The sequence below is a fragment of the Miniopterus natalensis genome, chromosome 6, assembly GCF_054644295.1.
Source record: "Miniopterus natalensis isolate mMinNat1 chromosome 6, mMinNat1.hap1, whole genome shotgun sequence".
Classification (NCBI taxonomy): domain Eukaryota; kingdom Metazoa; phylum Chordata; class Mammalia; order Chiroptera; family Miniopteridae; genus Miniopterus; species Miniopterus natalensis.
Window position 1 is genome coordinate 43,302,128 of NC_142086.1, and position 12,788 is coordinate 43,314,915.

The following is a 12,788-nucleotide window of genomic DNA, read 5'->3' on the forward strand; positions in this document are numbered from 1 at the left end:
TTTTTGTTGTATTATATATTTTTATATATTTCCTCAATTTCTCTTTGGAATGAGGCAGATTTAGTTGGTAAATGTTTACATTGAAGTAGCATATTTGCCAGTTTTTTAAAACATAAGTCTATATTCAGGATCTGTGAAAATTGGTGTTCTAAATAAAGTTGTATTATGTAGTATGATTTTACTTTATTGTATTAACATTAAACTATTTGGAACAAGTTAAAATTAATGTTAGAATTACAAAATGATTGTTCTGATGTTTTCCAGCTGCTAATAGGTTATGAAAATGGTACTGTGGTATTCTGGGACTTGAAATCTAAAAGAGCAGAACTGAGAGTTTATTATGATGAGGTAAGTGATTTCTACTGAAATATTTGAAACAGTGTTGTGACTTCATGCCTGTTTTTTGCTTTTAAGCTTTCTGTTACCAGTATTCTTATCATTGGAACACTGCCTGGTTCTGACTCAATTGCCTTACACTGCCTGTTGGTATTTACACAAGTTCCAACTCTGAGTTGTTCTCCTGAGTGGGAATTCTGCATTGACTGCCCATTTTGGGGCCCCTTAGGGCATCTTACATACTTTGGTGCCTATTATCTATACTGTATAGCCACCTCCATCTAAACTTATTTTCCTTTCTTTAGGCTCTGTGCTTTTGTCTTAACTTGTTGTCCTTAAGGTCTCTAAAGACACTAGTCACACTTTCCTTAGAAAATTATTTTTATGTAGTATCAAATTTAAGTGGTCAAGCCAGGCCATTGTTGCTCAGTGGTTGAGCATCGACCCATGAACCAAGAGGTTGCTGGTTCGATTCCCTATCAGGGAACATGCCTGGGTTTAGGGCTCGATCCCCAGGAGGGGGCGATCAGTGATGTTTCTCTCTCATCCCTCTCCCTTCCTCTCTCTAAAAATCAATGGAAACATTTTTTTTTAAAATATTTTTAAAAAATTCAAGAGGTCAAGTTGAACGGTCTTATCTTCTAATACTTGCCACTTCAGAATAAAGAGATTTTGTAATAGTAGTAGTTAATAATAAGCGTCAGTAAGATCTTGATGTTTCATTGTACATAGCTGAAACTGATTAGGGTTTCATTTAGAGGAAGCAATTAACTCCTACTTATCAAGGAATGGTCTCTGAATTGATACTTCAGATGTTCAGAGATTGACTCTAGGCCATTAATTATTTCTCCCATCAGGAAAGGCTAATGTAAAGACAGTGAGACTGGGGGGGCACAGGTGAGAAAAGGGAATTACCTCATAGCTGTGAAAATAAAGGTGATCATCTATGCTTTCAATTAAATTTAAAAAAATGGTATAGTGGGGAGAGATAAGAGGAATATACAGGTCAAAAATGGCTGTGTGGTATTACCCATGCTTATATGGGGAGAGTGTAGAAGAATGTAAGGTAACACTGATATAAATAGAAAAATAAATTTTAAAAACACATTTCTTTAAGAACATTTCCTTTATGTGCTCCCTCCAATCCCTGCTTAACAGTTTAATCTTTAAGTTTTGATGCTTAAAGATAGCTGAAGGTTTACAGGTAATGTGGGCATGATTGGTGCAAAATACTTTGGCTAGTGATGTTATACAAATACGCTCTTTATCATAAACTTTTGGGGCATCTTAAATCATAAGGAAAGAAGGATTTTCCTTTTGTTAAATACACAAAATATAAAGATAAGTATGGAGATTGCTCCCTCTCTCAAGACTAAGCAGCTAGGTAATTACCGTCTGGGAATTTAGCCAGTTGGAAGTAGAGTAGAATAGCTAAAAAGGAAATCCAGAGGAAAATGCTGAATCGGATAGTTTTCTTACAGACTTAAAACAGTGTAGCAGGAATGTTTCTAACCTTAAAAAGCGAGCAAAAGTAATTTTACAGTGAGATGTTTAAATAAGAATTAACCATGTTTAAGTAAGTCAGTGGAATACTACACTACACCTACCTCCTACCTAGAAAACATTTTAAATACTGATTTCTATGATATATGTATCATTTCCTTTGGTTTCTTACCTTTTCAGTATGCCTTTTAGTAACAAGATTATCATTTTAAGACATAGTCAGGTCATCTAATTCTCCACCTCTGAACCTTTGAGTGGCTCCCAAATTGTCAACAACACAAAGTCTTTATTTCTTGATATAAGATTTACGACCCCGGTCTTAAAGTGCCATCTTTTTCCTTTGGTTTAATTTACTACATTCTTCTACATATTCCTCACACTCAGACATATTACTGTCTTCTAAACATATCATTTATTGCCTCCTCCAAGCCTTCATTACTGCTAATTTCTTATCCTGAATTCCCCTTTCCTCTTCTGCATATCAAAATCCTATTAATTCTTTAGCCATTGTAAAACTACTTGGACTATCTAACTAGTCCCTTGATTAATAGCCATTGATGAATTGAGAGGGGTTTTTTTATCAGTTCAAGCTCATTTTCAAAAATAACTATATAAATTTTACTTCCACATTAGCTGGGAAATTTTTGTTTTATTACATTAATATTTCGTGAATAATCTCTCACAGAGGAATGAATACCTCAGAGTTTGACATGAGGCTAACCTTTTAATTCCCTGAATAAGTGCCATTTCTCCTTTTTCATATTGTTACTCAGCTTTTTGAGGTTCCTTTTTCTTTTTTGTCTTCAAGAAATTCAATCACTGAATTGAATGAACTGGCTAGTGTTTTATCTTCCATATTCTGTTTTCTATCTTTTTAAATTCTTTTTGAATTAGTTGTATTATACTTTGGCTTTTCAGTAGACCTTTAAAATCCTTTCTAAGAGAAGAGTAGGGTATAAACAAATAAATAGAAATTGAGTATTTATTCATTACATCAGTTCAAATGCCAGCTCTTCAGTAATGCACTATTTGACATCCTCCTCTCTAATATCAAGTTGGTTTTACATGTCTACTCTTCTGTACAATAACTATACTTCTTTTATATTACTTATTTGTTTTGGTTTTGTGTTGTAGCTATTATTTTGATATCCGTCTTCTCCAGTAGGTAGACATTCACTGGCATAGGAAGAAGGGTTGGAGCTGGGGACCCTTTCTCTGCCCCCATCATAAGTAGAAAAGCAGTCTGAGAGAACTTTAAATTCACTGAGGCTCGTCCAAGTTAACATGGAGAGGTGGCAAGAAGAAGTGGCATTTCCCTTGAGCCATCTACAACAGTGAGAAGAAATAAGCAAATGAGAAGACAAATGAGAGTGGGTTTTGTGGGGTTTTCCCCCTCTGCCTCCTCTGAACCTGGCAAAAAAGAAGTCTTCTCTGCCTAGTAATGAAGACCAGGGTGAGAGAAAAACATAAGTCCAGAGTTTCATGTTATCTTTTCCACTTAATCAAATCTTACTTATCTTTTGAAGCATAGTTCATATCCTTTTTCCCATATAATATGCCTAATGACTACTCTAGCTGTCAGTTTTCTGTAACTCTAATAATACTTACTGTTCGGAAGTTCATTTATATCAGTCTTTCCTATCCAAATGTTTCCAAGTACCTTTAGGAAAGGATCATGTTGTATACATCTGTTCAGTGTTTATGTCTACTAGAGCACCTACTTTATACAACATACTGTTCTACCAGTGGGAATAAATTTAGGAAAATGGAATAATACTTTTTAATTTTATCTAATTCACAGCTACAGAGTGAACCTATAAATATATATAAAAAAATTCTTGCTTCAAATCAATTTCAATTGTTTATGTTAGAGGCAATGTGGTACAGTGATTGAGAATATGGGTTTTGTAGTTAGATGATCCTTGACTTTGAGTTGTGTGACATGAGCAAGTATCTCAGTTTCTCTAGGCCTATTTTGCCATGTGTAAATTGGAAGAAATAATACCTGTTTTATAGGATTAAATGAAATAATGTACATAAAGCACTTACCATTGGTCTGGCTCATTGTAAGCTCTCAGATGGTGGCTGTTAATGTAAATTATTATTTGTTTATTTATTTATTTATTTATTTTTAATATCTCTTTATTGATTTCAGAGAGAGGAAAGGAGAGGGAGAGAGAGAGAGATAGAAACATCAATGATGAGAGAGTCATTGATTAAGCCCGCAACCCGGGCACATGCCCTGACTGGGAATCGAACCCTGATTGCCTGGATCCTAGGTCGATGCTCACATGCCGAGCCACGCCCGGCCGGGCTGTAAATTATTTTTTAAATTAGCTACTTTAGGTAGAACTAGGCCACTACCTTATTAGAAATTATCTTCTGATAACCTTCCTTTTACTTCTACGTAAATAATTTTTCAAAAAAACATTATAGGATACAGGGAAGATAGAGAATTTACAATAAGTTCTGGAATCTAATGATGTTAGAAAATTTACTTAACTTTTCTTTATCTCAGGAGATGAGTTTTTGTAGCCTTTTATAAGTCCATAGAGGGATGATCCAAAGATAGTATGATCTGGGTCAGAAAAATTATATATGATTTTTAAGTGTTATTGCTATAATAATTTTATATCAGAATATTTTTCCTTTGGAATATAGAATGATATATCAACTTTCTCTCGCTCTACTTGTTTTTAATTGTTATTTCATTAGGCTATTCATTCAATTGATTGGCATCATGAGGGCAGACAGTTCATGTGCAGCCATTCAGATGGTAGCTTGACTTTATGGAACCTGAAAAGCCCAAGTCGTCCTTTCCAGACCACAATTCCACATGGTAAGATGTATGTTTTCAAAATAAATAAATTCTAGAATTACAGTGCCTTGATTTAAAGTATGAGGTGGTATCAATGTGTTTGGTAGAAAGAGGTGATAGGACATAGCTTCTGATTCTAAATACTTGTGTACTTCATTCAGATCCCTGCCAAACTTCCTGTCTATCCACTTTCCTATATTGTGATATTTATATAGACCTACCTAACTAAATATTGGATAATGGTTGGTTGATGTATCTGAAAACAGAGGAGATAATAAAGGATATTTGGTCAGTTTTAAGCATTAAAGAGCTAGTGAGAGAATGGCATTACCCAGATCTGATTTTCAGACCTAATACCTTTATAGTCTTGTTTTCTCCCATTTATTTCCATTTCTGCCATTTATTTCCATTTATGGCATTTGGTTCCACTAAATTATGAGGACTGTGGTGTTATTATAGCTTGTATGTATTTTCTCTTTCTCATTGAAAAGAAGTATTTAGCATTTATGTTGGACCTGTCTACCTAACTGGGCAGAATAAAAGGTTAGATAGACCTTTGCTAGATAGCCGTCATTACTCTATCCTTAGGCAACCACTGATCTTCAGAATGTATATTTGCCCACTCTGGACATTTTATATAAATAGACTCATGCTATATGTAGTCTTTCCTGGCTGGATTTTTTTATTTAGCATAATGTTTTCAAGATTGACCCATGATATTATAATAAATCTATTTTATTCTTTTTCATTATATGGCTTTACCATTTTTATTTATCCATTCATCACTTGATGGACATTTCTATTGTTTCCACATTGACTATTCTGAATAATTCTGCTGTGAATGTTTATGTAAGTTCTTATGTGGACATATGTTTTCCTTTCTCTTGGGTATATACCTAAGAATGGAATTGAAAGGTCATATAACTCTATACTTACCATTTTAAGGAACTGCCAAATTGTGTTTGAAAGAGTCCTCATGCTTTTACATTTCCACCAGCAATGCATAATGTTTCCAACTTCACATCCTCATCAACACTTCTTAATATCTATTTTTTATTGTAGCCATCCTAGTGGGCATGAAGTGATAACTCATTGTGGTTGTGATTGGAATATTGTATATTTTGGGCAACAATCCTTTATCAGATGTGTCTTTAGGAAATATTTCTCCCCATCTGTGGCTTCTCTTCTCATTCTCTTGACATTGTTTTTCAGTCAGAATTATTAATAAAACTAAGTTTATCCATTATTTCTTTCACGGACGGTGTCTCTGGTGTTGTATCTTTCATGGGTTGTGTCTTTGTTGTGTCATAGGTTTTCTCCTATGTTATCTTCTTGGAGTTTTATAGTTTTGCATTTTACATGTAGCTCTATGATCCATTTTTAGTTCATATTTTATGAAGAGCATAAGGTCTGTGTCTGGGTTTTGGGGGTTTTTTGCATATGGTTGTCTAGTTGTTCCAACATCATTTGTTAAAAAGAATCTTTGCTCCATTGTATTGCCTTTACTCCTTTGTCAGAGATCAACTGGCTATATTTTGGGGGTCTATTTCTGGGATATCTATTCTGTTGCATTGATCTATTTGTTTATATATCCTTAATGCCACATCGTTTTGATAACTGCAGCTTTATATAAGTCTTGAAGTCCCCATAGTTTCAGTCCTCCCCTTTCGTTCTTCTTCATTATTGTTTTGGCTATAACTGGATCTTTTGCCTCTCCATATAAACTTAAAAATTAGTTTGTCAATATCCATAAAATAACATGCCGGGATTTTGGTTGGAATCACATTGAATCTATAGATTAAGTGGGGATGAACTGACATCTTAACACTATTGAGCCTTCTTTATCCATGAACATGAAGTATTTCTTCATTTATTTAGTTCTTTCATTTCATTTGTCAGAGCCTTTGAGTTTTACCTGTATATCTTATATTTTTTTAGACATATACCTTAACATTTCATTTTTTGGATGCTAATGTAAATGGTATTATATTTTAAATTTCTAATTCCACTATTTTTTTGCTGGTATATAGGAAAGCGATTGACTTTTGTGCATTAACATTGTATCCTGTAACCTTGCTATAATCAATTCTTAGTTCCAGATTTGTTGATTCAGATTTTCTACATAGGTGATCATGTTATCTGCTAATAGTTTTTGTTTCTTTCTGCCCAATCTGTACACTTTTATTTTTTTGTTGTTGCTGTTGTCCTATTTCATTAGCTAGGACTCTAAAGGAGTAGTAAGAGGGGACATCATTGCCTTTTTCTTAATCTTAGTGGGAAAGATTTGAATTTCACCATTAAGTATGTCACCTGTATGTTTTTGTAGATATTTATTATCAAGTTGACTAAATTTCCACCTATTCTTAGTTTACTGAGAGTTATTATCATAAATGGGTGTTGGATTTTATCAAATGCTTTTTTTGCACTTATTTATATAATCATGATTTTCCTTTTTAAGCCTGTTGATGTGATGGGTTATATTAATTGGTTGTTGAATGTTGAACCAGCCTTGCATACATGGGATAAATCTCACTTAGTCATGGTGTAGAATTCTTTACATACCTTGTTGGATTCGATTCGCTAATATTTTCTTAAGGGTTTTCACATTAGTTAATGTTCATGAGAGATATCAATCTGCAGTTTTCTTTTATAAATTTTTGGTTTTGGTATTAGAGTGTGTTAGGAAGTATTCCCTCTGCTTCTATACTCTGAAACGGAGTGTAGATAATTGGTATGATTTCTTATTTGAATGTTGGGTAGAATTCACCATCTGGGCCTGATGCTTTGTTTTGGAAGGTTATTGGTTATTTAGTTTTCTTTAATTGATATGGGCCTGTTCAGATTGTCTGTTTTCTCTTGTGTGAGTTTTGGCAAATTGTGTCTTTTAAAGAATTAGTTCATTTCATCTAGATTATCAAATCTGTAGGCATAGTTATCTTTTTATGACCATGGATCTGTAGTAATGTCTTCTCTTTCATTTCTATTATTAGTTATTTGTGCATTTGTTTCTTCTCTCTTCTTTTCTTAGTCAGCCTGGCTACAGGCTTATCTATTTTATTGAACTTTACTAAGAATCAGCTTTACATTTCCTTGATTTTCTCTATTGGTTTCCTATTTTCAATTTCACTTATTTCTGCTCTAATTCTTATTATTTCTTTTCTTATGCTTACTTTAGATTTAATTTGCTTTTCTTTTTCTAGTTTTCTGGGGTGGAAACTTAGATGACTGATTTTATTTTTTTCTTCTTTTCTAATATATGCATTCAATGCCATAAATTTCCCTCTAAGCACTGCTTTTGCTGCATCCCATAAATTTTGATAAGTTGTGTTTTCATTTTCATTTAGTTCAAGATATTTTAAAATTTCTTTTAAGATTTTTTCTTTGATCCTTGTGTTATTTAGAAGTGTGTTGTTTAATCTCCACATGGATATAGAAAGCTGGAAGGATCGTTACCACTCATACAACAAAGAAAGGCTGTACAAATGGCAAATTAATAACTTTTATTGAACCATCAGAGAAGTAAGGTGGCAGGGCAAACAACTAACTTAAAAATCTAGGGAGATAAAGATACCTACAGGGAGGGACAAGACCTGAGCCTTTGCTCATCTAGGGCAGATACTGCTGGATGCCATTAACAACTAGTAGAAAGATTTAGCAAGCGTTCTTTTTTTTTGATGAATTGCTAAAGGATGAGTATGGGCTAATGTTAAAGTATGAAGTCACCTGGAACTATAGACATAAGGTCTGTGTACTATCTTGCAGCGTTTTCTTCCATGAACCCTACTAAGCAATCACAGGGGAGATCAGGGTTCCCTAAAGTTTCCCATATGGTTCTTGCTGGGAAAAGGCAACAACAGCCAAAGCCAAATCTCCCCTATTTCTTCTACTGACAAAAGCCTGTATTTCCTTTTGCCTTTCTCTGTCCTCTTATAACTATACATGTTATATCTATATATGTTACAAACCCAACAATACATTGTTTTAATTATTACTTTATATACTTAAATGTCTTTTTTTTTTTTAAGATATATCTTTATTGATTTCAGAGAGAGGAAAGGAGAGGGAGAGAGAGAGAGATAGAAACATCAATGATGACAGAGTCATTGATCGGCTGCCCCCTACTGGGGATCAAGCCCGCAACCCGGGCATGTGCCCTGAACGGGAATTGAACCTCGATCGCCTGGATCCCAGGTCGACCCTTAACTGCTGAGCCATGCCTGACCGGGCCTTAAATGTCTTTTAAAGAAGCCGGCAAAAGAAAATAGATCAAGTAAATATTTATAGGATTTAATTAACTTTTTTGCTTATCCCTTGTGGTTCTCTTCATTTGTTCCTGTAATTCAAATTACCGTTTGTTGTCATTTTCTTGTTCCAGTGTAGCTTTGTTCCCATCCACCTCCTTTGTGTTGTTATTGTCAAATATATTATATATTCCACATTATAATTGTATACATATTATTTTATACAATTATTTTTAAGTCAGTTAAGAGAAGACTGGAGAAGAAATAGGCAATTATACTGTCCATTATCCCATTATTCCCTCAACACACTAGGCACATTCTGCCTCCATATCTTTTTTTAAAAATTTATCTTTATTGTTGAAAGTATTACAGATGTCCCCTTTTTCCCCCATTGGTCCCTTCCCCCATACTTCTCCTCTCAGGCCTTCACCCCATTATTGTCTGTGTCCATGGGTTATGCATATATGCATATACAGTGGTACCTCGGTTTCCTAATGTAATCCGTTCCAGAAGACCATTCGCATTCTGAAATGTTTGAAAACCGAGGGATCCACAGCCGACAGCTAGGCCTCAGGATCTTTCACTCAGCGGAAGCCGTGTGGCATATTCGACTTCCTAGGCGTGTTAGAAAACGGAAGCATTTACTTCCAGGTTTACGGCTTTTGTAAACCGAAATGTTTGTCAATGGAGACGTTCGAAAACTTAGGCACCACTGTAAATTCTTATGTTAAACTCTCCCCAGCCCCCCACGCCACCCCCACCTTCCTTGTGAGATCCCTCAGTCTATTCCTTGCTTCTGTGTCTCTGTATGTATTTTCATCAGTTTAGTTTGTTCATTAGATTCCACATATGAGTAAGATCATGTGACACTTGTCTTTCTCTGACTGGCTTATTTCACTTAGCATAATGCTCTTCAGGTCCCACCATGCTGTCTCAAAGGGTAAGGGATCCTTCGTTTTTACAGCTGCATAGTATTCCATTGTGTAAATGTCTGAGAAGATGCTTGGTATGATTTCAATCTTCTTGAACTTGTAGAGACTTGTTTTGTGTCCTAACATGTGGTCTATCTTTGAGAATTTCCCATGTGCACTTGAGAATGCCTGTTTTGCAGCTTTGAAGTGGAATGTTCTGTAATGTCAATTAAATCCAACTAATCTAGTGTGTCATTTAGAGTCACTGTTTCCTTGTTGATTTTTTGTCTGGAAGATCTATCCAGTAAAGTTAGTGGGGTGTTAAAGTCCCCTACTATGACTGTATTGCTGTCAATCTCTCCTTTAAAGTCCTCCAGAAGTAGTTTTTTTTCCCCCCACCCTATGGGAGTCTTTTGTTCTGAGGTGGATCAGCATATATTTGGGTTTTGTTTTCTTATCCATTCAGCTACCCTATGTCTTTTGATTGGGACATTTAATCCATTTATATTTAAGGTTATTATTGATAGGTACTTATCTACTGCCATTTTATTTCTTTATGCCTGTGTTTCTCATTCTCTCTATTTCAACTTCTTATTACAGTAGTCCCTTTAACGTTTCTTGCAATGCTGGTTTGGTGGTGATAAATTCCTTTAGCCTTTTTTATCTGGAAAGCTTTTTATTTCACCATCTATTTTGAATGATAGCCTTGCTGGATAGAGTAGTCTTGGTTTCAGATCCTTGTTTTGCATTACCTTGAATACTTCATGCCATTCCCTTCTGGCCTGTAGAGTTTCTGATGATAAATCAGCCAACAGCCTTATGGGAGCTCCTTTGTAGGCAACAGATTGCTTTTCTCTTGCTGCCTTTAATATTCTTTGTCTTGAATTTTTGGCATTTTAATTATCATGTGTCTGGGCATGGGCCTCTTTGGGTTCTTCTTGCTTGAGACTGTCTGTGCCTCCTGAACTTGAGTGACTTTTTCTTTTACCAGGTTAGGGAAGTTTTCTGCCATTATTTCTTTAAACAGGTTCTTTAACCCTTGCTTACTTTTAACCTCTTCTGGCATTTCTATTATGTGGATATTGTTACATTTCATGTTGTCCCACGGCTCCCTGAGACTGTCCTGTTTTTCAATTGTTTTTTCTTTTTGGTTCTCTGATTGAGTGATTTTTTTTCTACCCTGGCTTCTAATTTGGTGATTTGATCCTCAGCTTCCCCTAATCTTCTGTTCATTCCTTCCAATGTTTTTTATTCTTTCTACTGTCATTCTTAATTTCTTTCATAGTTTCTATATCTTTTTTCATGTTATTGAGCATCCTTATGATCAGTATTCTGAACTCTATATCTGATAGATTACTTATCTCCATTTCATTTAACTCCTCTTCTGGAGAATTCTTTTGTACTTTCATTTGGGCCTTGCTGTCTTTTTTGTCTCCCCATTTTGCTGCCTGTTTGGATTTATTTCTTTGTATTAGGTAGATCTGCTAGGACTCTGTCTTTTTGGAGGGTCTCTGGTGCAGGCCAGTGTCAGATGCTGTTTGTGACTGGCCGTGAGTACACTGTTTGAAGTTTTCCACACTCCACAGCTTCTGGTTTCCTGTGCTGAGGATGGGTGTGTTTGGACAGGACCAAGATGTGCACCAGGGTCTGCTTTTCCAAACCCTGGGTCCAGAAGCAAATCGGGCAAAGACTCAAATCACCCAGAGGCTGTTATTTAGTCTCTTAATGAGCCTCAGGCTGTAGAAATTCCACAGGGTGGGACCACAGGTTTTCCAGCAGGGTGGGGCAATTTCTTCCTCCTCAGGCAAAAGCTGCTTTGAAAGTAAATATCTGCCTGAGAAAGATGTCCTCTGCCATATGGGGTCCAGATGGGTGTCCTCTGAGATCTAGTCCCTAAGCCAATCCCCCTGGATTCTCCTCACACTGCTCTAGTCCATTCTGCCTTCCCTCCACCACCAGAGCCCGGGGTGAGTAGCTGCACACGAAACTGTGTGTTGGCCCTTTAAGAGGGTGACTGCATTTCCAGCTGCCTCTCCCTGGCAGGCAGAAACCCTGCTGCTTGGCATAGCCAGATGTTATGTGGGCACCTTTCTCAGTTCTGGTGCTCTGGGGAGCCCTGCTTGAGGTTTATACCCCAGAGTCCTCAATGGGAACCACCAACAGCTGAGATATCCCTCTGGACCTTCAGCCGCTGCCAATGGGAGCCTGGCCAGCCCTCTCGCACCACCACACTTCCTACAAGTCTCCACTTTAGGTCCTTGGCTATAAGGGTGCTCTCCAGCTAGTCTTCAGTTGCAGTTGATTATTCAGGGTGGTTTTTCTGTATTTTAGTTGTAATTCCAGTTTGGTGCTGGGACAGTGTCAGTGCAGTTTCCACTCAGTCTGCCACCACCTTGGATCTCCTTGTCCATCAAAAGTTTTCTTTTTATAAGTAGAAAGAGTATATCCTTGATCAACTGCGTTTGCAAAACAGTGGTTTTTGACATCTGGTGTTCCTTCTGGCTATTTGCATTCCTTTGATTGGGTCCAAATCCCTATGCTCTCTCAACCCCTGGATGTGCTTCTGTGGAATGTGGATTGTTTTGAACTTTCCGTGTCTTTTCTTATGTTCTCTGACCCAAATTCTATCTGCTAATGCTCAATCTAGCTTCTAGGGAGTTTTCTGTACAACTCTAGAAAGTCTTCTATTGTAATAAGGAAACCACAATTTTATTCTTAATTCCTAGAACGCTTTATGTACATCACTCATTTGCCTGTGGTATCTCATACTGTCATTTTCATATTTGTTTTGTTTAATTTAGTAAATGTTAAGTTTCTTGATGGTCAGTTATTTCTTTGTACCCTGACAATTAGTACAGTAGTCTGAACAGAAGGAGTATTAATAAATGTAATTTTTTATTATGATGTTTTACACAATATGACATTTAAGCTATTTCAATTACTGACAGGCAACAAATACAATCAAAGCAGAAATCCTTC

The 12,788-nt window shown here is 36.0% G+C and overlaps 1 protein-coding gene across 1 annotated transcript in view; it reads left to right on the forward strand.

The window, feature by feature from the left end:
* STXBP5L (syntaxin binding protein 5L) overlaps positions 1–12,788 on the forward strand; it is a 170,660-nt gene that overhangs the window by 53,235 nt on the left and 104,637 nt on the right. The window contains exons 8-9 of the mRNA XM_087817877.1: positions 265–348; positions 4,555–4,678. Of these exons, the coding sequence (XP_087674003.1) occupies positions 265–348; positions 4,555–4,678 (208 nt within the window). The remainder of the gene's footprint in view (positions 1–264; positions 349–4,554; positions 4,679–12,788) is intronic.